The following is a 27,402-nucleotide window of genomic DNA, read 5'->3' on the forward strand; positions in this document are numbered from 1 at the left end:
CCTGACTCAGCCTCCTGACTGCTAGGATTACAGGCCTGTGCCACTCTGCCTGGCTTTTCTTTTTTTAATTTTTGTAGCATGGATCGAACTGATGATCTCGCGCTTGCCAGGTAGGCGCTTTTGCCACTGGGCTAAGTCTCCGGCCCTTCCTCGACTTTAAAACAGCATTTTTCCATCCTGGTAGTACGCAGGTATTTTTCCTAAGGTTTAATAAGGTAGTTTACTATTAGCAATTATAAGAAAATCGACAAGATATAAAAGTAAAGCTACAAAATCAAAGGTCACAAAGTAAGTTATCATTACAATGTACACAAAAACATAATTGCTCTTTCCATCAATTGCACCATTCTATTGCCCACTTCTTTATTATTCAATAAAACTATTGCACTTTGGTCTTTCGTTTACTAGAAAGGTTCTATTGCAACTTTCCTATCTATCAGGAATAAGTAAATGTAGGTAGGAAAGGAAAGGTTAACCTGGGCCACAAGAAGCTATTCATTTATAGATAGCTAAGAGGTAGCTTAGGCTATCGCCTGACCTTCTCATTTTAATTTAAAATTCTTCTAAGTTCATTAGTTCTCATACCTCAAAATTATTTTCTATAAAATAAAAACTCTAGAAGCGACCGGAGGAATTCTTCAAAGGCGGGAAGCGTCAAGTATGAAGTTTAGCTTTTGAAGAGCAAAATATGAAGACCATCGCGATTTACACTGCTGGGTATGGGGAAATAACTCCCTCTGTCACTAGACAGGTTACACTCCCATTCCTTGGGCTGTAGTTGAGGCGAAAGTGCCGGCACAATTTTGCTCAGGCAAGCCCTAAGATGTTCCGGAAAGTCGCCATGCCATGCAACCCCCACCAGAGAGTTATCTCCTGCCCTGGCCCGCAAGCCGGGAGAGTTCGTCATAAATACACTAGGCAGAGACAAAAGCAAGGCAGAGGGGACCGACACGCAAATGTCAAACGAAGCCCACCCACCACCAGATTAGGAGACTAGCAGGAACCCGACACTCACCAGCTGCTCAGGGCGCGACTACAATTCCCAGCAGCCGGCGCGCCCTTCCCAGAATGCCGCTCAGCAGAGTTCCTATCCCGCCCTCTCCAGGGTGCGCTCCGCCTACTTTCCTACCCGTCGTCCCCCGCGAGGGCTGGAGGTAGGGTGAGGGAGGGGGGGATCCCCAGCCTTAGGCGTGTGGCGTCAGACGCCAGGCTGGGGACTGGACGGGGCGGAGTGTAGGGGTAGAATGGGAGGACGAAGGGGAGGGGAGTGCGCAGGGAAGGGAAGGGTAAATAGTGGGCCAGGCCGGAAGATGGCGGCGGTAGCAGAGGTGTGAGTGGCTCCAGGTTCCCGCATTTGGATTTTTCTCTTTCCTTCTCCCCTCTTTTTCCTTCCCCGACTTGAGGTGGGCATCGAGGCGGCCGAGTTCGGGTGGCGGCGTCGGGCACAGCGCAGGGGTCACGGCGACGGTGGCTGACGGCTGACGGCTGACGGCTGGAAGGGCAAGCTTCCTTCGCCGCTCGCCCTCCTTCTCCGGTCCGCTCGGTGTCAGGCGCGGCGGCGGCTGCGGCGCGGCGCGGCGGGCGGCCCTCGCCCCTCCTCCCGCCCCCCCCGCCCCCCCCCCGCCCCGCTTTGCCATCGCCCGACGCTTCGCCCGCGGCACCGGGAGCCTCCTTCGGCGCAGCTCGCATAGCGGGGGTCGGGCTTGTGCTCGCCTGTCGCGCCTCCATGTCGGATAACCAGAGCTGGAACTCGTCGGGCTCCGAGGAGGACCCAGAGACGGAGTCGGGGCCGCCTGTGGAGCGCTGCGGGGTCCTGAGCAAGGTGAGCCTCCGCGGGCCCGCTGCCAGCCTCACCTGCCGCGCGGCGGGCCGAGCCCCGAGCCCTTGGGTGGGGCTGGCGGGAGGCGGGCAGTCCCGGGGCGGGGGCTGCGGAATGTGCCGGGGTGTGGGGCTGACGGTGCTGCAGGAGCGCTGAGTCGGGGTGGACCGGAGGAGAGGGGAGTTGCCCTGCTCGCCTGCCCCGCGGCGACCGCTGACCGGGGAAGTGTGTTTGAACCCGGGAGTTGCGCTGCGCACCGTGGCTGGAGACCCAGGGCGGCAACTGTCCCGGGTGGTGAAATCTGCGTTGGACTAAGGCAGTGTCTCACGTAGTGCGGGACCTGGGGTCGGTTCAGATCTGACTTTCCAACTAGAGGAGTCTGGAGGTACCCATCGTGATAGGTTTGGTATAGACACTGCTGACGAGGCTTTGCAGACAAGCCAGCTGACTTAGTTTGGACCTGAAATCTGAGGTGGTGGTAATCTTTGATGTGGTGAGAGGTATCGGTGTGGAGCACTTTTGTACTTTCCCCCTCATACCTTACCCTGTTTCAGAAAAGAGCTATTTAATTGGCACATGATACAGTGGGTATAAAAAATATTAATAGTGATTTGGAGCTTGTCAGAGTGGAGAACGACTTTTAGTACAGGGAGAAGGGCATTATTTATGTTTTTTTGCAGTAAGGGGCAAAGTCTTTTTTTGTATTTTTAAAAAACTTCAGAATTTTAGAACAGTAATATAATGGTCGTTTACAAGACTAAAATTAAGTGATCTCTTGATAACTTTTTAAAATTTTTGCTATGAGTTTTTTATTTCCTTGTCATTTCCTGAGAAACTTAGAAATGGCTGGAGCCAACAGTTAACTTGGAGGGGGGAGCTGAGGTAGTCCCTCAAGCTGGTCATAAGATACCAGGTCATGTGCAACCGCTGGCTATTAAGAAATCACTCTTCTATCTTACGGTCATTTGGACATCATTTGTGGAATTGTTTCACATTAGGCTTTTCTAATGTCCTCAAAGTTCTGTGAGACATGGTCTAGGAAAGGCTTAAGTATGTCAAACGTAAGGCTTATAAAATGTTAACTTTTACTGTTTTACAATAGCTGACAAATTATGTGTATTGGCAGAATTTCCCCCAGGGTTTCTTTAGGTTAAAAGTAATACCCATTTTCAGAGGATGTTAGGAAATGTGTTGTTTTTAACTGTACCTGCTACTGAAACAACAGTTACAGCTCAGCATCTCATCTTTTCCTTCTATGGAGGAACATAAATAAGTCCCAATGCTAATTTCTTCTACCCTAAGATGGAGTGGATCTGGAAGAGGAGGGGTGTGAATTTATGTTTAAAATGTGCTAGTCCAAAGATTTTTTTTCTGCTGTATAGTCAGAGATACCTATGAAAGTTTCTATAAAAATACTGGGTAGATGGTAATTTTAGGTGTTTATACCAGATAGCAGATTGCAACATTGTTGGGAAAAGATTTATGCCTTAGCAGGACTTGAAATCAACTTAGCCTAGTAAAATAAACTTTATCTGAATCATCCCTGTGGTTTTCAGAATTCCTCCCATCCTTTACGTCTCATATACCTGTTGCCTAAAATTCTCAGTGCTGCTTTTTCCATATAGCTTCTTTGTCAGTCGTTGAGGATAGCCTTCCCTTGACTTCCCCATTGTGTTTTATTTTAAACTTGCTTCTGAGTCTCATTCTAAGTATATCTTTTTTTTTTTTAATGGCTTTTGTTGAACTGCTCGTGCAGGAATTTTGAATTCTCTTTTAGTGTCTAGAATATTGACTTGTCTGAATTGTTAAATGGGGAAAGGAAGGAATGAACCTGAGAGTAAAGGCAAAAACCTGCCGTCCAGGTGTAATAATAGTAGCTCATCTTCACTGAGTAAGGGAGTCTTGAAACTTACGTAATTTGTGAATTCCTCTATAATCAAATAATGTAAATCTGATCACTCGGAAGAGGGTCTGTTCCAACAAGACACATTGATAGTTTCAATAGCTACATATCCAGATACTATGTGCTAGTAAGTTTATTGTTTAATCTTAAAGGTAGTAATGAGAAGCAAAGAATAAATCTATGAAGGGTCTTAAGTGCCCATCTGACCCATTGATAAAATAGGCAATGGGAAGCTGTTCTTGTAAACTGAGGAGCTAGAGTTACAATAAAATTGATGTATTGGCATATGTATAGGCAAGTATGCTTAATTCTTAAATAAGTTTATGTAATTTATGAAGAAGCAGAAGATAACCGCACATAAAGTTAGTAGGTTTTCTCAGGAATCAAGAAACTTGATCATTTCATTGAATAATTGAATATTTAGTAGACAAGGCAAATGTGAGGTTTTTTTGTCCTTTTTATTAGTACATGTTTGCTCTAGATGAATGTTTCTTGTGGGAAATTGGTAAACTGTACATGACAAATCTCAGTTCTTCCCCCTTCCCCTTGCTTTCCATCTCTATCCCCTTTCCATTCGAAAAAGATATGTCTCCCTACTTTCTATTATCTTTTATAGTATTTACATTTTGGGTTTCTCATATAAGAGAAGTCATGTGATATTTAACCCTGTGTCTGATTTATTTCACTTAATATTCTGATCTCAAGGTGTATTTTTTTCCAGTTTATGCTGCTTTATGGCACATGAGTACTCCATTGTATATAAATACTATACTTAATATGTTCATCTGTCGATGGACTTATGGGCTGCTTCCGAGCTATTGTGAGTTGTACTACTGATAAGTATGGATGTGCATGCATCACTGTAATATACCTTATGGATTTAATGTGAAGGAAAGATTAATAGAATTTTGTGATGAATTATAAGGAATGAGAAGGGACAGAGATTATCTTCTGTGACTAAGCATTTTCAGTATTTTATTCAGCCATTCAAACAGAGGCACACAGAAATTGTCAAAACTCTCCTCACACAAATAGTAAAGTAGTATCTGCTATTCAGTTCATATAATGCGCTGTAACACTAAGTGAGGTTTAATTCTGCCTGATTGCAGAATTGTGTACAGTCAAGAAAATAGGAAGATAGGGAGGAAATACACCTAGAAGGAGAATTCAGTTTTGATGTGACACTCATTTTCTTGAAGTAAATGTCTAAGTGGTGGTAAGTTGCAACAGTTATTTAAAAAAAAAAGGAAATAGTGATTCTGGAGCCCTTAGAGAAGAATGATTTAAATTGTTGGTATAGTGAACTCTAAAGGTTGTAAAAATGAGAATTTGAAGGTTTAAGAGTTGAACTGATCTCAAAAGTGCCGAATCAAGAAATAGGAAAAGAAAGATTTCTCCATAGGGGAAGAGGTTGAGCCAGTTCATTATATTGAAACTATCAATTTCGAATTAGTTTTTGGAATTATTAAATACTTTTTTGGAATTGTTTATACTTAAAATCCCAGAGCATAAAGAAAAACATGCAAAATCACATTTCTCATAGAAATTCCATTTTTTCCTTTGCCATTTTATTGATTTAATCTCTGTGCGTCAATGTAGCAACACTTTTAGGTATAGTATTAGAGACTAATCCAAGTATTTTTTTGAAAACCAATTTTATATTTGTATTATTACCCCAGTATTAGAAAATATATCCACAAAGAAAGTTGGAAAATGAACTGATCATTTTAAACATGTAGTATTGAATTCTCTAGGGGAGGAATTAAAGTTAATGTTAACCAAAGATTTCATGTAGTAGTTTTACTTTAATGTAGTTATAACTGTCATAAATTTTTTTTGTTTTGTTTTGGTATCGGGGATCAAACTCATGACTGTGCTTGCAAGGGAGGCGCTTATGCCACTGAACTAAATCCACAGCCCCAGTCAAAATTTTCATATTAGGGTAACTTACAATAAAAGTACAATTTTGGCAGTGATTGGTCCCATCCTTCTGTTGTAGTGTTCAGTATAAGGAAAAGACTCTATAAGTGGACTTACTTCTCTGTTGAATATGTTCATTATAACAAGGATCAGGATGATTTGAAAGGCTGTGAAGCTGGTGAGGAGGAAGAATAAAAGCATGTGAAGAACAAAGCAGAACTTTCCATCAGAATCCTGCTTTGGTTTGGTTCTTCAAATGTCAGAGATGAAGTGTTGTATTTTATTTCTCATCCATTTAAAATACTTTTAAAATTACTGAAAATCATTATATAACCTCAAAAATCTCAACTTTTCATGTTATTTTATTCTTTTGCTTATAACTAGTTAGCACTCATATTTTGGATTTTAAAAATTTGGAATTCTGACTTTTATTTTTTTGTTTTCTTCCTCCTTTGCCTTCCCCTTCCCACCCCACAGTGGACAAACTACATTCACGGGTGGCAGGATCGTTGGGTAGTTTTGAAAAATAATACTTTGAGCTACTACAAATCTGAAGATGAGACGGAGTATGGCTGCAGAGGTTCCATCTGTCTAAGCAAGGCTGTAATCACGGTGAGTTCCAGTTTCTCTTCATTCAGCAAGGGGTCAGAGAGTATCACCTGTCTATCAGGGACTGTATACGTCAATGAAGGAAAGGAAACGAAAGGAAGAGTCTTGCCCTTGTGGAGCATATATCCTAATACTTACTCATCAAGTTATTTTGTAGTAGCATTTTGTGTAAGTACATGGTATTTCATATTTAGTGAAAATTGGGACTGGTACTTGATAAGTTACTGAAAAAGTTAAATCAGGGAAATCATAGGAAATTTACATCCTATTTAAAAATTTTAACTTAAAATATAGTCATTTGCCAAGTTTTTCATTTGAACAAATGCCATCTTTGTGATGCTGAGAGCTATGCTTCTCAGTTTCCAGTTTTGATTTCCCTAAATTGGATTAAGAGTTTAAAGGTATGTTTGAAAAACTCTGGTTTTGGACTCTTACTAACTTTTTTATGATGTTCCTTAATGCTTTGCAATATATTACCCTTAATACCTTTTAAAAGAATAGCTCACTTTTGAGTCATTCTTAGTTTACATTCAACTAAATTTACACATAACCATTTCTTTTTGTACTGTAATCCATAGACTTAAATAATGTAGTTTAATTATTAAGGAGTATTAAAAAATGAACTGGTACTAGAGATTTATCTCAATGGCACAGTGCTTGTCTGGCAAGTGTGAGGTCCTGAGTTCGATTCCCAGTACCCAAAAAACAAATTGAACTGGCATAAACAGGTTTAGGAATAACACCTGACTTATTTAGCATGTAATTCAGTAACTGGGATCAGGAGTACCTGATTGTGGCTGTATGTAGTGGCTCAGGCCCGTCCGTAATCCTAGTCCTCTAGGAGCCTGAGGCAAGAGGATTGCAAGTTAAAGCCCAGTCTGGACAACTTAATGACTTGGAATGACCTTGCATCAGAAAATTGAAGAAAGACTGGGGATGTTAGCGGTGAGCAGGCAAAGGCATGGGCATACAGTATTTATATTTACTACAGGCTAAAACCAAAACTGTATTGACTGAGGCAGAACAGTTAAATGGAGATTAGTTAAGGGAACTATTGTAGTTAAAAATCTAATATTGGCTATGCTAAAATAAAAATAAAGATTTTATTCACCCATTCAAAGAAAAACATTTTCTAATGTAATTTATTTTATTTTCCTTACAGAAGTAAAAAATATACTCTGGGTTTTTACTGTTTGAATCTCATTTATGTTATGCATTTGCATCATTTTTTAACATTTCACATATTCAGAGTTTGAAAATAGAAACTTAGTTGAATATCAACCTGGAAAAGCAAGAGTTGTTTGGAAACATTAAGCTACTATTCTCCATTCTAGGGACAATTTTAAGTAAATATTTTGCACTTAAGCTCAACATTTACTTTGGCATGTGGTAGGTTATAGTGAGTTTTGAAATGTATCCAGTGTAAGATTTTGGGGAGCTTTTGTCTTTTGAGATAAATAAGATTATTATTCATGTTAGGACAAAATAGTGAATAGAAATACAGTTTACAATCTTGAAGTGCCTTTCAATGGTTCTCCCCCCCCCCTTCTTTTGCATGTCAGGTATGTATTAATTATAATATTTGACTCTTTAAAAATGATACATTGATTGATGTCAAAATGGAAGAGAAGTAAATACTATCTTTATCATCTCCTAAGTGGTAGTATTCTTAGAGTACTGTGCTGGTTTCTGTGGATTTAAATATAGTTATCCTGTCTTGAATTATGGGCTATAGTAATAGTTCATGTCTTATTTGAAGAAGTTTTAATAAACATTTTCATTGCAGGGTGGGGGTGCACAATGTGAATTTGTGTGTGTGTGTGTGTGTGTGATAGCTATATTTAAATACAGAACTTTCAGTTTGCTATATAGTTAAAAGAAGTACATAGAAGCTAAAGCTATTTGAGTACTATGGAAACAAAGACGTAGAGGTGACTAGTGTGACCATTGGTAGACAAGATAAAAAAATGAATGAGGCAGAATCTGAGTGGTAGTTTTTAGATTCAGTGAAGCAAGTGATAGGAGAAACACAAGCATTTATATTCCTGAAATTTTTTGACTTTCAGTCTGTTCCCTGCTTTGTGTGTTCACAAGCTTGATATAACGTATTTCAACAAAATTAAAAAATATAAATGCAGTGAACTTTTCAGAATGAAATTTACAAGTAGAATATGTACTTCAGTTAAATAAAAAAGTAATACTAATGTTTATCATGTAGGTATTTTTTGCTATTTTATGTGCAGTTAATCTATTTTTTCCTAATTTATGTGCAGTTTTGCTATTTTATGTGTAGTTAATCTTTATCACTCCATCTGTGAAGACAGAGAACGTTAATGTTCAATTTCTTCCCATGACACCCTTATGCAATTGAAAATACTCATATGAAAAAAATCTGGGCTTAAAGAATTCAGTTTTATTGGACCATTAGTAAATACTTGTTGTTGGGTCCAGTGTTCGAGCCACTTTTTTGAATCTATTTTATTGTTAGCTTAATTAGCTCCTATTTTAGTTGACGCATAATTGTTAAAGATCATGTGGTTTAGGTGTATGATAAATTAGGTGAAATTATTTCACCTAATTATTAAAGTACTTGAAGAATTTATTTTCAGATGTGAAGGAACTGGGAATAACTGGTCAGAAGAAAAACAATACTCTTTCACTTGTTAAAATAGAAGCTGTTAATAGAACATTTGTAGAAACAATGTTGAATTTCTGAATTACTACAGTTCAGTAGTTACAGTGCTACCTTTGTTCAGGAATGTAATTCTTTCTACCATTCTAGTGGCAAACCAAATTGAGAACCAAATAAAAAATTAAGTGGTTAACGTTCATTGTTGACCTTATTGAGGAAATTCAGTTTAGTTTTTGGTTTGTGACCTGAATCATGGAAAGAATTAAGTTTCTGAACTGAGGTACCAGTGTACTTTTTTTTGGAGACAGGGTCCTGCTTTGTAGTTTAGGCTGTCTTTGAACACACTATATAGTCCAGGTTGGCCTCAAACTTGCAGTGATCTCCTGCCTCAGCCTCCTGAGTTCTGAGATTACAGGGGTGCACCACCACACCCACAAACATTGGTCTTTCTTGGTTACTTTCCAGCCCGGGCTGTGAAACTTGGGGTACATTAGGTATTCACAGTGTGTGAGATATAATTGTTTCACTCAGAAGCTGATGGTGATACAGTGTTTAAACTGCTCTTTATTTTTAAATAAAAATGCACAGGATAGGACTGGGGGATAGCTTGGTGAATTGGTATCATTTCAAGAGTTACAAAGAACATGCTTCTCTGTTTTTATTCTCTCACACACACAGTAAATTTCTGGTCATCATTGCTGAAGATTTGTGTAACTATATAAGCATTTATTTATTTATAGCCTTTGTTTTTATTTACATAAACAGTACCATACTAACATTGTTCTACCTATGTTTTCTTTTAGTATATTCTGTTGAGTTGTGTGGATATTCTAGTAATAACTTATTTGATTCCTTCCCTATTAGACAGTTAGGTCATGTCTCATTTTATCTTACTACAATGTGATTGAAACAAACATGTACTTTAAAATTCATTTTTAGTTATTGTCAAATTCAAAAGACTACCGTTTTCACTCTTACCAGTAATGTATATGTACCTGTGTTTCTCTGTGACCTCAAATATTAAGGAAGTTGAATTTGAGAAGATACTAAAATATTTGATAGACTGTTAAATTAAAATGTATCTTATTTAATTTTTTTGTTCATAAGGTTGAGGAACTTCATATAGTTATAACCCATTGTGTTTTTCTTTGAATGTTTATCCTTTTGCTCTTCTTTCCTTACCGACTTTTAAAAGGTGATAATCAGCCATTGGTCATTTGTTGCATTTGTTAATCTTTATCTTTGCATGTTAATAGTGTTGCTTAAAGAGACTTTTAGAAATTTAAAATTTTTATATACTTTTTTTTACCTTTTGTGGCTTCTATAATTGGTTAGGTTTATATAGGAGTCTTCTCAAAGATTATATCTTTACATTTAAATGTAATGCTTTTCATCTAGAATTTACATTTGAATTTTTATTTTAGTTGAAGTTATTTTAAGGATTGATACCACATGTAGCTTTTTACTTCTGTTAGTTTGGATATGGCTTCTTCTATATCATCTTTAAAATTACATCACTAATATTTTATCAACCATTTTGTTAAGCTGCTAATGATCTATTTTTGAAAGTGAAAGAAATATTTGTTTGCATGTGTCAAAATTAGAAGAAATGGACATAATGGAAATACTGTTATTTTTAGATTTGGTTTGCCTAGGTTTTGTAGTCCAGGTCACACCTTAGACATCTGACTTTGTATGCCTAATTATTTTGTAAAATGTTTTAAATTACCAATGAGAATCCCTATTACTCTTATCCTAGATTCTTAGGGGGAAATTTATTAATCAGTTTTAATGTTTCAGTATTTTTAGAAGGAAACCTAAAAGATAATGAAAATGTTTACTACTGGCTAAAAAAAATAAAGTCAGATAACTGAGGTAAATTGTACTGGGAGGAGAGAAGTTGAAAGATCCTGGCAAAAATAGAGGCCAGTGGAGATGTAAAAATGGGAAGGGAGTGTTAAAGAAAACCATAAATTTAAATTTTAAAAGTACCACATAAAGTAGTCATGTTTTTAGAAATTTTTGTATGTGGAATTGTAAAGCAAGAAGTTTTGCTGTAGTAATGACTGGCAAAATAGATATCATCATTATAGAAGAAACTCAAAGTGAGAAATCCAAGAAGCAAACCTTTTATCTGGTGTATGATTTTGCCATCTTGAACTGCATTTGTAAAATCTAAAGAAAAGAGAGGAGGAAGTATAAAAGTAAAAATGTTGGATAAGAAACAATGTGATTCTCTTTTAAGAAGCATTTGCCAATAGTTTTATTTATTTCATTTATTTTTGATTTATTTTATTTTATTTTCATCTATCTAATTGCATTGCGCAGTCTGGCCTTGGACTCCTGTGCTTAAGTGATCTTTTCATTTCTGCCTTCCCAGTAGCTGGGACTACTGGTGCCTGGCTCCTTGCAGTGAAATTTTAAGGAAATTAGACGCTTAACACTACTAACTTTTATGTTGACTTGTTTTATTTTTTTTTCCCTTTTTAAAAATTTTTGAAATTATTGGTACATTTTAGATACACATAATGATCACATTCATTGTAGGAAATTTGTACCTGTATGTAATATATCTTGATTCTTTTATCCCATCCCCTCCCCCACCTTTAATCTCTCTTCCCCTCCTTATTACAAAAGCTTTGTTTCTATTTTTTCTTCTGTTTTTTTCTTTTCCCTCCTCCTCCTTGTTCCTCTTTCCATTTGACCATTTTCTTCCTATTTCCTGATGTCTGTTATACATATACATTTTGGTCCTTATTTATTCTTTTGGTTTGTCACTGCAGAGAAACAGTGTAATATTTAAAAGTATGTGTCCAATTTATTTCAGTTAAGACTGTGATCTCAAGATACAAATAAAGACAGAAATGTTTTTATTTATCCTTCTTTATGACAGAGTAGTACTCTGTTGTATTAAAACACATCTTTATCTGTTCATCTGTTGATGGGCATTTGGGCTACTTCCAAGATTTAGCTATTAAATATTGTGCTACTATAAACATGAGTGTGTGTATATAGCTGTGGCATGATGCATTGAATTCTTTTAGGAAGAATTAAAAGGGGAACAGCTAGGTCAAATGGAACCTTTACTTTTAGTTTTTTGAGTATTTTTTATTTTGAGAACCCAGTATCTGTTTAACTGTTCCTTTAGAAATATCTTTCATCTTTGGATAACTTAACTATAACTCAGATGATTAATTCAGACAGCATGAATGCAGTAGAAGTTTGTTTACTTACTTATTTTGGTGGTATGGGATTGATCCCAAGGCTGTTCCAGTCCTTTCTTATTTTGAGACAGAGTCTTGGCAAACTGAGTTACCCAGGTTTGGGTTGAACTTATGATCCCCCTGCATCGATTTCCCAGCATGCTGGCATTACAGGAATATACCACTACACCTGTCGCAGTAGGAGATATTTTAAAGTATTTGGAAAGGGTTATAGTAGAGGACAAACAAAATCAAGATACAAACAAGGTCATGATGCAGATAGTGTAAGGGTGTGTTCCTTCCTCCTATTCTGGGGGTTGCTGGCAGTCTTGGTACTCTATGACTGGTGTATGTGTCGTGCCAGTCTGCAGTCCTCATGTTCACCTGACACACTCCTAGTGTTTGTGTCAATGTCCAAATTTCCACCTTCTTTGAAGGATGCTAGTGTTCAGTTAGGGGTCCCTCATCCTATTCCAGCATGCCCTCATCCAACAAATTATAACTACCATGACCTTTTCCAAATAAGGCCACATTCTGAGGTATACTTGCTGTTAAGACTGAATATATGAACGTGAGGGGCACAGTTAACTCCTAACACAAGCAATCCACTAAAATAGAACTTGAGTTTTCAGACTCTCATCTGGTATTATCATATGCCCTGAGAAGAGGAAAATAGCATATATGATACATTTTATTTTATGTAGGGTGTGCAGGAAGATGACTGTTAAATATTTATAAAGCAGCTCTTTATAATTGTAACGTTTATTGTTAATGCTTTCTATTAAATCTCTAACCTATTAAATCTCTGTTTTACAAGGGTACATGTAATGTTCAAGATTTCTTTGCTTGAATTGGTTAGCAAGAGGCTTACGTTTTCCAGTTTTCTAGAGACTTTCAAGTTTCAAATGTATATCAGTTTTTATCACTTTATATATTATTTTACAAAGTACTTGCAATATGTAATGGTTTCTTGTGACCAAAAAGGCTTGATCCAGGGTGACACTTTGGGAGATGATGGAACCTTTAGGAGACAGGGATGAGTGAAAGGTCTTGAGGGTCTGCTGGCAAGGGGCTTGTGGGACACAGTCTAGCTGCTTTCTGTCTGCTTGTTTCCTGGCTCATGAGATAAGCAGTTGGCACTTCTGCGTGCTTCTGCCATGATGCAATGTTCTCACACAATGTTCAGAACAGTGGGGTCAGTTGATCCTAGGTTAGAACCCCCAGAAATGCATCCCCCACCCCGTCCCGAAAGAAAGCTTTTTTTCTCTTTATTGCCCCAGATGTTTAAGTACATTAATGGGAAGCTAATATGTTCCTGTCCACCACTTTGGCAGCCACTGTTCTAAAATGTCATGTAAATGGAATCATACAGTCTAGGTCTAGCTTTTAGTGTAATACTTTAGAGAGTCAATAGTGGTCCTTCCTGTTTCCTTAACTGAGCATCCAGTGCAGCTCTACAAGTTTCCAGGGCCATGCAGGATGGCAAAGGGTGAAGAAATAAAGATAAGAGACAGATACACTGTGGCAACCTAAGAAATTTAGAAATTTGACAGACTCAGCTGGAAGCCAGGATCCTTACTTTGTAAATATCCTCAGCCTGTGCAACAGGAGGGCTAAAGGATAGTGAGTGCTACACCCATCCTGGGGGTTGGGGTAGCCTGCTTTTAAAAGAGAAGAGGCTTGTGCTCCCTAGGTCTGCTCTGGCTGTTTTTTCTGGCTGCTGCCTTGAAGTGTTGCTTGGGTGCCATGCCACACTGCCTTGGAGCCAATTAATTATAGACTAAAACCTCCATAAATTGAGCTACATAAACCTTTCCTTCCTTACTTTTGGGTGTCAAGTATTTTGTCCCAGCAACAAGAGGAAAGTAACCAAGATGAGAGGATGGCAAGAGGATGGAGAAATAAAGAAAAGGGATAGTATACAGAAAGCTGAGGTCAGGTAGAATCCTTTCTCCCAATTGTAGGAAAAGAACTACTAAACCTCTATAGTGCATTCATTCATACATTTGGCAGGTTGGTGTCACATGACACCCTCTTTGCCTAGCAATCTATTGTTTAGATAGTCTTGGGGCCTACTGTTCTCTGGACTGAAGCAGCTTGTTTAAGTGTTTTGCCGTGGTTGCTCTTTATTCTGGGAAGAGGCTTTCCTTACCTTTACATGTACGATCGGTTTCCAGCTTCAGCTGCTCCCTACACCTAACTTGTTCCTTTTTATTGCTGAATACTATTTCACTTTACATATCACTGTTTATCTATTCACTGTTGGTACATATATAGTTGTTAGTTTGGGGTTACCATAAATAAGGCTGTTGTGTTAGTTAGGCTTCTTTAAAGGAATAGATTCAATATAAAATACATGTGTGATTATACAAAGGATTTATTAGGTTTATAGGATCAGAATTAGAAGTGACTGCCTTCTGGATCAAACCGAAGAGTCCAAAATTGTCAGTGCTCTAAAATTTAGAGGCTCCTGTAGCAATCAAAGGCCAAAGGCTGGAAGGCTGCTGCAGAATCGCCAGTGTGAGTCTGATGGAAGGAGAGGGAGTCTGGGCTAAAAGGCGGTGGAGTCAGTGCTAGAAGCTGTGGGAACTGGACGCCTCCAAGAAAAGTAAAGCACTTCTTTCTTCACCTTTTAATCCTGTCCAAGCTACTAGCCTGTTGGTGTCACCCACATCCAGGAGATCTTCCCCAATCTCAGTCATCCACAGAAACACCCAGAACTTACTAATCTGTTAGGTGATCCTTCCTAAAGTCAATATACCAAAATTAATGATCACAGCTACAGTAAGCATCCGTGCACAAGTTTGTAGAAACTTACTTTCTCTGGACAGATACCTAGGAGTGAAACTTGTAGGTTGTGTGGAAAGTGTATGGAAAATTGTCAAGAGTAGAAATAACATATTCCTACTGATACAAGGAAATGAAACTCCCAACCTACTTGATGTCAGGTATGAGTTTGTGTTTTCTAAAATCAAAGAATGTATTTTAGAACAACGGAGGTTAAGAGTAAAATACATTTATTGAGAGATAGAAAGCTTCTGTCTGGGAGAGAGACAGAAGGGGTCCTGAGTGGGTTGCCAAAGACTGTCTTTTCTGGGGACTTCTATAGAGCAAAACCACAAGGTGAGATGGGTCCAAGATGGGGAAAAATGGAAACTGGCAAGGCAGCGGCATGAGGTATGACAGAAGTATGGTCAAACCAGTAAGATTAATTGTTCAGGTAAAATTGATTAAATCAGGGACAAATGGGGAAGCGAGTCACATAGCAAGGGGGCATGCTTAGCAACAGTGCTCCTCATGTAGAGGCTGAGATGGTGGTGACTCCTGACTTCCTCAAGGTGCTCCATACTTATTTAGAATGTCAATCCATGATGTTTATACTTCTGGTGTGGTTGCATTCCTTCTGCCCTTTGTCTTGAGGTCTGGCCAGAGGTGGCTGTCTCCTCCAAGGTTACGAGATACCTGGTCTTCTGCAGGGCTCCTTCAAGGACCCAGCCTTGTCTGACTGCCGATAAAATTTCTAACTAACATAGCTGCCTGTAACATTACCAATATATGAGAATTCCACTTCACAGCAGTTTTGTCAGGACTTGGTGGTATCAAGATGTTTAGTTTTATTTTACCATTTCAGCAGTTATGATTTTAGATCATATTTTACCTAAGAGTAATATGGTTAAACATCTTTTCATCTGCTTGTTTTACATCTCTGGTATGTGTTTGTTCAGTTTTTTCTCTTTTGTCCCTCTCCCTCCTTCTCTTCCCAGTGTCTCTTGCACTCCTTCATTCATATGTGTATGTGTATGTATATATATGCATGTAGTACATGATGAGCACATTCTTTATAGGGACTTGGTGCATTTACACAACTCTTCACAAACCCACCTTCAGTTTCATTGACCTCTGCTTGGTTTCCTTCCATTTGCCAAAGATCCATCTCACCATTTCCTGTTGTCTTTTATTTTGATTCTCATATAAGACAAACCATGTGATATTTAAGCATGTGTTTGATGTAGTTCACTTAACATTACAGTCTTGTCAGTGCTGAATTACGAATTTTTTCAATATCTTGGGACTTTAGGTTTATGACGTATTTGGCAAATACTTTCTTCCAAATTTACAAACTGGTTTTTGTCTCTATCACAAAATTAAAGAAAAAAATCATATTTGTATTTTTATGTGTGTTTCCTAACTTTTTGCTCTGAATTCTAAAGAACCTTTGAAAATATTTGTTTCCCAGTATAATTTATTCAAGTACCAGAGCTATTATTTAATTTACTCTAGGTCAAATATATAGAAGCAACATTTTTTAAATTTTTCATTTTTTTGTTAGGTCTGCAGTGGCCCTCTGCCTTTAAAGTAACAAAGTTTTTTTTATGTGTAAAATGATCTTCTGACAACTTGTGAATTCAGTAGGGAATATGATATGTAGGATTGACCTTTATCATTTTTGCATTGAAAGAAAAAAACAGCTTATTTTAAAAATATATTATCACACTTCTAGAGATTTGTTACTTAAAGAAAAAAGACTGCGTACAAATTGGCTAAAATGAACAAAGAACCCATGAAGGTATATATGGTCAATTGGGACTCTTACAGATAAGAAAATATGGCTCGTTAGTCATTCTTAAAGAGTTATATAAAAAAACACAGCCTTATAAAGTGAGATTGTGTACTGCTGTGACAGACTTCCAGGAGTTTCATTCTGCTTTTAAGAAATTAGGAAATTCTTTTTCAGAGTACTGTAGTTTTTTTTTTTTTTTTTTTTTTTTTTTTGTCTTTTTCGTTTTTATCGGTACCAGGGATCGAACTCATGACTGCCTGCTTGCAAGGCAGGCACTTATGCCGCTGAGCTAAATCCCCAGCCCCTAGTACTGTAGTTTTTGTTAAAGATTGTTCACATTCTTTGTTAGGTTAATCCTTTTTTTTTTCTACACAGAAGAATGGTTTATTATAAAAGATTATACATAAAATTTAGGTAACAGATTATATACACATTAAGAGAACATTCAATTTGAAAAAAGTAGAAGGTAGCTAGCTGATCACTAATGATATTTTTGTTTAAAATTAAAGGCAAAATGCATATGAAATAGTTACATTGATTTGGCAGCAGTAATGGTCCTTAATTTTCAGAAATAAATGTTTTGTACTAGACTATTTACTAGACTATTTTAAATCTGTAACACCCAGTACATAATTGAAATTTGAAATCCAAATAATCCTCAATACACAGAAACCCACACTGGAGTGCTGTACTTTAGAACCCTAAGCAATAAAAATTAAACATAGGCTAAAAAGTGAGGAAAACATCTGTCTAACTTCCCTTGAGTTAAAAGGAGACACACCAACTGCATATGTTGCATTTCAATTATGTCACAAGACCATAAAGATCTGTTGGTTATGTAAGTATGTCATGCTTCACTGATTAACACATGATTCACCTTTCACAATTCTTTTAAAATCTTGTGTTGCTAGTGCCAGGCAATGGATTAAAAAATGCTTATGTAAAAAAAAAAAAATTAAAAAAAAATGCTTATGTGTTCCTTATATTGAACCAGTGTGCAACAGTCCACTGTGAAACTAAAGGACCACCATGGCGGACCACCATGGCATTCCTTAAGAATTTTACCTACAGAATGATGTGCACACTTTGAAACATTTCCTTTGCTTCAAAAGTTGCTTTAAAAAAGGAATTCAGTAGATTTACTTATAAATGATCATCTCAGATTTTAAATCTGCAAAAATCCATCACATTGCTATTGGGTCATGTTGAGGTAAGGCTAATTTTTTTCCCAAGTTAATATATTGTGAAAATAGAGCCATATATGAAGACCATAGCAATTCACCACATATAAGTACTCTGGGAAGTAGTACACAAATTAGAAGCATCTTGGAATTTTTAAGTATATTTCAATACATAAATTTTATGCATGCTTTAAATAGTTCTTAAAAATGAATCTAAACAAAAAGTATGACCAGCAGTTTTTGATTTTAATATTAGTCTGATACAGCATTAGTGACCATGCTGCACTAAAACATGTAATGTACAGTCTCAATCATGATCTGTTAAATATACCCCACATCCCCATAATATTTAGGCTTGGCATAAAGTTAACAGTGTGTCAGTATATAAGCATAATCATTATGGGCAACCCATTGTATAAATTACGGTTTAGCAAAATACAAACTGCTACAAAGATTTATGCTAGGTAGACATTCAAATATACCAGTGGACAGCATAGCCTAAAAACATGGTTATATTTTAAAATATTAAGACAGTTCTGTTAACTGTTGTAGTCCACAGTATGACTGGGTGATAAGAATCTACTTCAAAAGCCAAAATATAAAAATCAGTATAGTGCATGATTGATTCAGCACAGTTCACAGGGAAGAGACCTGTCACTTGATTGTAGACCCCTTTACACATTCTTCATCATGTTAACGATCCCACCCTCCATAAAAGACAGCTCATCATCCTTGTCTTTTGTATAATCATATGTTGCAACAACTTTCTCAGTATAATTCTTGGGGACCCATACAAGATCTCCATCTGCATATGTGTGGGGTTATTATTCTGAACTACTGCAGTTTTCTCATTTTCATAGTCCACTGAGGGAAGAGGCAGGAGAGGTAGAGAGTCATCAGATAGGGGAATATCATCTAGTGGAGGTGGTGGTGGTAGAGTAGGGCTGTCAGCTACTGGTCCAACAGTCAGGAAGGTGTAGGTACAGCAATGGGAATGCCTTATACTTCTGCTTCCACTGTTCTCTTGACTTTCACTTCTTGCACTATTTCCCCTGTGTGTCCTTGGTCTCTGATTTAAAGAAGCTGTCCTTCCTGGACTGTGCTGACTTCCAAGCCTTGCAGGATTACTCATGTAATCATTAGGAACTGTTGGGAGTTTAATAGGCTCCAGGGTTTTATAAAAAGTATTCCACCCCAGTGTTCCCTGGCCTGAGATGGGAGGGCTTGGTGATTTTCTAAGTAGGATTTGTTCTCATAGGTATGCTAGTTCTTGCAGGCTGATTATTTCCAAACTTGACACCATGGCCCACATCATCCAGAACTGTGTGGTCAGTAAGTTCCCAAATATGCCTTACAGGGTGCTCCATACTTGCAGGTGCTGTTATTTTGTGAATTCTTGATGTGTTATTTGTTGTCAAAATACCAATTTCTGTTTGAGCCACTTTTTCTTTGTGAACATCCATAGTCTGTGAGATGTGATTGATGGAAGGCTCCATTCTCCAAAGCTGAGAAGCTTAGATGTCCAGCAACGGGAATATGTTGTTGGCCAATGCATTTATTTGATAAGCAACACTTGCTGGAGATTGGGTTATATATGCTTTGGTCTCTTCTAAAGCTTTTCTTTTGTCTGTATTCTGTACGTAGTTGTTTTCATAGTAGTCCGCCATCCAGGTCAGGTTCTGGTAACTCTTATCGGTGCCCTTTTGCAGGAAGGGCTCTCCTCCTCTAGTAACATCTGCAACTCTGCCATTTTCCATTCCTCTTGCATTGCTTCGCCTCGCATTAAAGAGTGTTAATTCATTTATTCGTTTGGTACCAGGAATTGAACTCAGGAATTTGTACTTGCCAGGCAGGCACTTATGCCACTGAGCTATATCCCCAGCCCTGTCAGGTTAATTCTTAAGTGTAGTATATTTAATTTTTCTTGAGATATTATGAATGGTATTATTTTACTAATTTCTTTGTCACTCATTTCATTATTGGTGTATAGGGATGCTGTTGACTTTTTTGTGTTGATTTTGTATTTTGCTACCTTGCTGAATCTGGTTATTCTGGGAGTCATTTGGTGGAGGTTTTGGGGTATTCTATATAAATTTAAGGATGATGTCATTTGCCAGTAACAATAGTTTTACTTCTTCCTTTCCTATATGCATCTCTTTTATTTCTTTTTCTTGCCTGATTGCTTTGGGTAATATTTTGAGTACTGTATTGAACAGGAGTAGTGATAGCAAACATCCTTGGCTTGTGCCTGATTTGATTTGATTTGAGTTTAGTGTAGTTTTGTTTTGGAAACAAGTTCCTTGTTGTATAGTTCAGCCTGGCCTTGAACTCAGCATGTAGCCTAAGGTGGCTTCTAACTTGCAGCAATCCTTTCTACCTCAGCCACTGGAGTGTTGGGACTTTAGGCAAGTGCCTGATTTTAGAGAGCAAGCTTTGAGATTTTCTACCATTTAATATGATGGCAGTAAATTTGTCATAAATGACTTTAATCAGACTGAAATAAGGCACTTTAATATGTTGAAGATCATGAATGGATGTTGGTGTAGAAGAGGGATGGTATTACCAGAAAATGGAAACATACACTCTATTCTTGGATAGGCAGAACCAATATTGCTAAAATAGGTGTACTGCCCAAACTGGTGTACAGATTTAGTGCATTCTCAATCAAAATACCAGCAGCATTCCTCACAGAAATAAAGGAAAAACTGGTTAAGTTTAAATGGAACCAGAAAGCAGGCGGCATTATTGTGGCAAAATTCCCAAGCCAAGCCAAGCCAAGCCAAGCCAAACTGAAAGGAAGATTCTTTGCACCAAGGCAGTGGTGGTGGGGCTGGAGCAGGGGGAATTCCTCAAGGGCAGTAGCCCTGAGTTTACAGAGAGTTTAGTTTACCTAGAATTAAGAAGTGGGAGGTACAAAGCTAGCTACTTGTGTTGAGTCATATATTGACAGGGAAGTAAGTTTTGAACAGATTTGTTGAAATAAAGGCATTATTTATCACAATATGGAAACATTTCTGGGAACTAGGGGGAGGGGTCCTTACAGGGTGAGCATAGTTAATGGTGTCATTCACTAGCCCAGAATGCCTTTAAGGTATAGACAGTTTCTCTGACTCAGTGCTTATCAGGCATGTGCAGCTGGGCTTTAGATACTGTCAAGGTCAATTGAATTCAGGAGCACAAACTTGGTCAGAGACCTCAAGTTTGTATCATGAGATATCTATAAGATGGTATTTTATAAATGCAATCTTACAGTATGTTGATAACATGCAATATTGATATTGGGGAATGAAACTCCTGACCTACTATGTCTGGTACAAGTTCGTGTTCTCTAAAATCGAAGAATGAATTTTAGGAACGATGGAGGTTAAGAGGAGATATATTTATAGAGAGAAAGAAAGCTTCTGTTTGAGAGAGAGACAGAATGGGTCCTGAGCGGGTTGCCAAAAGACGGTGTCTTTTCCAGGGACTTTCATAGAGTAAAATCATGAGGTTAAATGGGTCAAAGGTTGGGGAAAATGGGAATTTGCAAGGTAGGCATAAGGCAGGATAGAACTGTGGTCAACCAATAAGATTAATTGCTCAGGTAAAATTGATTACATTAGGAGCAAATGGGGGAGCAAGTCCATAGTAAGTGGGCATGCTTAACAGCAGTGACTTCCTGTATAGGGGTGGGGTGCTGACTCCTGACTTCCTCAGGGTGATAGAGAACTATTTGGACTGTGGATCCTTAGGACTGGTATATTTGCTTTTTTTGCCTTTCATCTTGAGATTTGGCCCATAGCAGGAGGTGATTGTCTCTTCCAAGGCTGCATGGTATCTGAACTTCTGCTCTGGCTCCTTTGAGGGCCCTGCCCTGTCTGACTGCCTAAAATTTTTCTAACTAGCTCGGCTGCCTATAACAATATGATACTAACCACTGTCCCCCACCCTCAAAGAAACAGTAACAGTCGAACAGAAACAGAGGATGCAGAAACAGCTAAGGCCACCTGGTCTTCAACAAAGTCAAGAAACATAGTGAAGGAAGGATAGTTAATCTCTTTAACAAATGGTGGTGGGAAAACTAGTTATACACATGCAGGAGGTTGAATATAGACCCAATAAAATTGTAATGGATCAAAGACTTTGGATGTTAAAAGAAAAATACTTATCTGTGAAAGTTCTAGAGGTAAAACTTGAGACTCAGGCATAAATGAGAACTTTCTAAACAGAACCCTTATTGCAAAAGAAATAATGCTATATCAGGAATCAAAAGTTGGGACTATATTGTTGTACTCTAAGAAAAATAGCTTCGTTATATTTGTATTATAGCAAATTACCTGTAACATGGCCATACTGTATATGTTTTCCTTCTCCCTCTGGGTGACCTAATTAATATATTAATCAACGCTCTCCTCTGTAAAGAATTGCAAAATCTTACCTAATTGATATGTTAACCATTGTTGCCCTCTACAAATAACATGTGGTGCTAAAATAAGCTAATAGGGGTTGTTAATTACTGTTAGACTTCTCCATTGTCTGCTGAGGAAACCAGGATGTTTTCCTAATTTAAACTTGTTTGAAGGGTAACTTGCTTGTATGCAGGAAGACTTGCTTGTTAGCACAACCCTTACCTGATCTTGTTCTTCTCCCCCAAAAAAGTAATCTCGCCTTATTTCTGTTCTGTAATGTGCCGTACTGCCTCCCTTTCCCTCTTCTCCCTTCATATCTATCTAGGTTAAGTTTCAATTTCCTGAAAGGCCATAAAAGCCTTAGGTTTCAGTTTCTGGTAACCTCCTTCCCTACCTGGTGGTGGTCTGTCATAAAATGTGCCTGTAATAAAATGTGCTAATTGCACTGCTCTTAAGAAATGCTTAACTTCAAAGAATGTTATGACTTAACCCTAACCAATGTGCCTCCTCTTGTTCTGTATGCACCGAAAGGGTCAAGTTTCAAATCCTTGTAAAAACTTAAGTTTCAGCTTCTTGCAACTTTGACCCCTTCTCACATGTTAGTGCTAACGAGCTGTCCGAGATAATTAACTGCCTCCCCCCCCCTTCTACATGTCATTGCTAACAAGCTGTCCCGAAATAATTAACTTTTTACTTTCTTCTCTGAATGTTATTGCAGATGTGCTATTCCGAGATAATGCTTACCTGCAGAATGGGAGTAACTTAAAAGGCACCAAAGGCTCCCAGTGTTATCAGAGCTAAGTGGACAGCTTTACAGTTTTCAGACTTGAGTCAACAGCTTAACAGCTCTGCGGGGTTTTTTTTTGTTGTTGTTTTTTTCTCCCTCTCCTGCTTTTAAAATCCCTTTCTTCAGTTTCTGGGGCGTGCAGTCTTTGGGTCGATCCTGGAGAGACTGTGCTGCCAGGCCTGGAAATAAAGCCTTTGCTCCCCAAATTTCAATCTCTTGCTTCCTTGGATTTTGTTCCCGGGTCTGAGCTATCACATATATTAAATTTAAAAATTTCTGCAGAGTAAAGGAAATAACAAATAGAATGAAGAGATGAACTATAGAATGAGAAAAATTTGGCTATATTTATAAAATATATAAAGAACTCAAAAATTTAGATCTCCCAAAGTAAAAGACCCAGTTTAAAAATGGGCAGTTGAAATGCATAGACACATCTGAAAAAAGAAGTACAAATGGCCAGTAAATACATGAAAAATGTTCAACATCTGGTCATTAGAGAAAAGCAAAATAACACCATGTGATTCCATTTTACTCTAGTAAGAATGACTGTCATCAAGAAATCAAATAACATGCTAGAAGAGCTGAGGTGAAAAAGAATCCTACACTGTTGGTGAAAATGTAAACTAGCCGTACAACCATCATAGAAATTGGTATGGAGAAACCTCAAGGAATTAACACTAGAAATCTATGCATCCCAGCTGTTTTCCGTAGCTTCATAAAAGACTTATAGATGTCATATTACAATGATACATACATATCCATGTTTCTGGCAGCACAATTCACAGTACTGAATCTTGGAAGCTGCCTGTATGTCCATTGAGAGGTGAATGGATAAAGGAAATGTGATGTTTATATGCAATTAAGTACTATGTCATAAAGGTTAAATCTGAGTCATTTGTAGGAATATGGAGGCATCTGAGACCATCACATTAAGTGAAATGATCACACATGGGGTTAAATACTGAATGGTTTCTCGTATGGGAGAAACTCATAGTATAAATAATTCAAAGAGTAAAATAAAATACGGACAGTAGAAAACAGAAGATCTTTTCCAACTGGGAAAGGGATCTAGAGATGGAGAGGGAGTAGGGAAAGAAAGGAAGGGAAATGAAAGGAAAAAGAATTAAGATGTCTTAGATGCATGTATTGACTTCCCAGTGTGAATGTAATCATTTTGTACTGCAAACATTCAGTAATTTAAAAAAGGTTAAAAAAAAGTATACCGCAAAAATGATGGACTTTATCCTGGTAAAGATAGACTTATTCCTTACAGGAAGAATCACTAAACCTTTCCTCATTCAATTGACTGTCTCATTCAATTATTATTCTGAAACAGTGATAGAAAGCTACTAATACATTCAAGTTAATAAACTCTGATACATATACTAGTGAAACTTAGATTTCAAAGATAAAAATTACAAAGCCTTTGGGAGAAAAGAAAAAATAAATTATAAAAGCAAAAGAATTAGACAAGCAACGAACTTTTATGAAACCAACAAAGAAGGCAACAAAAGCATTTTTAAAAACTGAAATGATACAAGGATTTTGTGTCTATCCAATTGGTCCTTTAAACATCAAGGGTTTAGAGAAACAGTTTTCCCCAGTACTACCAAAAGAAAAAAGAAGAAAATCACCACCACCAATAACAACAAAGGGTAACTTGAGAAACAGTCCTAAAAATACACTTCATACAATTTTGACGAAAATTAGAACTTAATCTTTAGCAGTATTGAATGAAATATATTTCCTAACATTTTAATGGAACTTAAAAAATGGATACTGTAGTTATTATCAAAATGTCACGTTTGCAAATTCTGTATAAAAATACATCCTTTAAAAAAGATACATGTAGTTTGAAATTGCTAAGTTGTTTTTGCTACTTAAAAGACTAGTTTGGAAAAAATTCTAGGAACTAAGCTAGTAAGATTCCTCAAATATACTTTTATTAAGTACTTATGTAAGTTCTAGTAAGGTGCTATCATGTTCCAGTAGTGTTTACTGACTCTACCATAACTATATTGGCTTGTTGTTTCCAGTGCCTGTCAGTGTCTTCATAGAAGTTTGTCACTAAAGGTTGATTAGTAGCCAGTCTTTGTATTGCTGGTATGAATTTCTTTTGCAGAAATAGCCAATTGTCATTCAGAAGTGATGGACGAAGTAGTTGGTGCTAAATAGTTATTTTTGACCAAAACATATTTTACGTAGCCTCTAATATATTAAAGATTTATGTTAATATTAATTAGCTTACTAAAACTCATTTTTCATTTTTTCATGATAGAAAATGTACTTAGATAAGGGAGATTGCTTTTTCTTAGCAGAGGTAGATGAACTCTTTTTTAAAAAATGTACTCAAAGTTCACTAACAGTACGTTTTAATTAAAATTCCACTTGTGGCTTGAAACTGATGGAAAAAGACCAATCTAGCTATTGAAAGAAATTTAACATTTTCTTTAGTTATCAGTATGGGCAGAAATTCATGGCAAGATTGTCAATACCTATGACTTTTTTCACTGGGCAAGATTACATACTCACATGGCATTACAGATATTATTTATATCTCAAAGTATTACTGGTCACTAGATAGTAATGTGTTAATGTAAATGAAAATAATTAATTGATTTTCTTTATAATCATGTGTTTTACACTTTTGAAAACATTGTTCTGAGAAAATCTGAAGATTTCTTCAGAATTATAGTGGGGTATAGGAACCCTTATAGTAGAGAAGACTATGCAGAACGTTTTTGTAGTGCTATAGTTTTGTTTTATTTGAATGTATTGTTAATGCCTTTAAATAACTTAAGATGAAAAAAATTACCTGATTCAAAGCCCAGTGAAGAAAAGAAAGAACGTGCTATATACAGTTGGTAATAGCTAAATTTTGGAAGTAGCCGAAACAGATGAATGGATTGAAAAAATGTGATATGTGTGTGCAGTGGAGTACTACTCTGCCATAAAGAAGAAAAAACTTGAACCATGTGTAGGAAAACAGATGTACCTCGAGATCATAATTTTAAGTGAAGTAAACCAGCCACAAAAGCTTAAATACTGCATGGTTTCTTTAATATGAGATTCACTATGAAGTAGAGAATAAAACTTTGTCATATAAGTAAGGGATCAGGAGTTGGAGACGGGAGCTAAAGGAGATGAAAAAAGAGTTAAGATGTGTTAACATGTGCCTCTCCCACAAGGAGTGTAACAAATGCTTTATTGTAATTATTTATTTCCATTATTTCAGGTCAGACTTTCAATAATTAGGTTTTTTAAATTGTTTCTTTTGGTTCATTTTGCATAATGACCATATTCTTCATAGCTCATTTGTACCTGTACATGATGTATCTTGATATTTCCCCCTTCCCTTCCCCTCCCTTGACTCCTCATCGCTACCTGAGTTACACAACCAGTTTGCATTTTTTCTTCTTCTTTTCTTCCTTTTCTGCTCCCTAACTCCTCTTCCCATTTGAACATTTCTTCTATTTCGCAATAAAAAGTCCATTTTGATCCTTATTAGCATTTTTGGTTTTTCACAACAAAAAAACAATGTGATAAGTTTTTTTTTTTTTTTACTCTATGATGAAACATGACGTTTTGTATAAGCTGTGATCATAAAGTATAGCAAATGTCTAAATTTTTTGAAAATTATTACAGTAAAAAGTAAAAAGGGGCTGGGGATTTAGCTCAGCGGCATAAGCACCTGCCTTGCAAGCAGGCGGTCGTGAGTTTGATCCCTGGTACCGATAAAAATGAAAAAAAAAGACAAAAAAAAAAAAAAAAGTAAAAAGACTATGCTGTGTACCTATAGGCCATTCTGTTTTCCCACTTTCAGGCTGTCCTGTGTCACAAGGTCTTCGCCCACTGCCTTCTTAAAGTTCATCTTTCCTCCAGTTGTGCTATAGTTCGTTCAGTCTCTTAAATTGCTCCTTTCTGTAAGAGGTCTTTGTTTTTGTTGCTATGAAGAATATTCTTCTTTTCCTTCTTCAGTCTTTCATTCTAAGTCATCTTTGCTCTCTTGGCTCAGGTATTGCTTCTTGGAAGCCTTTCCTGGCCTCCGTGACTTGATTACATCCTATTTGTTTCATAATTTTATTCCTTCATGGGGTATATTATGTAGTAATTCAGTACATGTATATAATGTTTACTAATCAAATCAGGGTAATAGACTTTCAACACTTTACATAGTATGTTAGGAAATTCATACCTACTAGTAATTTTGAAATGCTTCATAGGTTACTTTACCAGTACTACTGTGCTATAGAAAAAGCAGAACCAATGCTTCTTCTTTGTGCCTTGGTGCACCTTATTAACTTGTTTCCATTCTTTGTCTTCCCTGTCTTTCTCAGACTAGTGACAGTTTTGCATTTTGAGCCTTCCAGAGAACATGGTTACATCTTCTATGCCAGAC

General features: G+C 37.2%; 2 protein-coding genes and 1 pseudogene across 2 annotated transcripts in view; 1 reads left to right on the forward strand and 2 right to left on the reverse strand.

Moving 5' to 3' along the window:
• Polk (DNA polymerase kappa) overlaps positions 1-1,190 on the reverse strand; it is a 93,762-nt gene extending 92,572 nt beyond the window's left edge. Inside the window, exon 1 of the mRNA XM_063258363.1 lies at positions 1,016-1,190. The gene's annotated coding sequence lies outside the window, so the exon portion shown is untranslated. The remainder of the gene's footprint in view (positions 1-1,015) is intronic.
• Positions 1,054-27,402, forward strand: part of Cert1 (ceramide transporter 1) — a 131,380-nt gene continuing 105,031 nt past the window's right edge. The window contains 5 exon segments of the mRNA XM_063258366.1: positions 1,054-1,154; positions 1,416-1,473; positions 1,476-1,559; positions 1,562-1,822; positions 6,120-6,254. Of these exon segments, the coding sequence (XP_063114436.1) occupies positions 1,069-1,154; positions 1,416-1,473; positions 1,476-1,559; positions 1,562-1,822; positions 6,120-6,254 (624 nt within the window). The 5' untranslated portion in view covers positions 1,054-1,068.
• LOC106027344 (abl interactor 2-like) lies at positions 18,346-19,578 on the reverse strand (annotated as a pseudogene).

Source organism: Cavia porcellus, unplaced genomic scaffold (genome assembly GCF_034190915.1).
Source record: "Cavia porcellus strain 051 isolate PalLab524CR breed Dunkin Hartley unplaced genomic scaffold, mCavPor4.1 scaffold_11, whole genome shotgun sequence".
NCBI classification, from domain to species: Eukaryota; Metazoa; Chordata; class Mammalia; order Rodentia; family Caviidae; genus Cavia; species Cavia porcellus.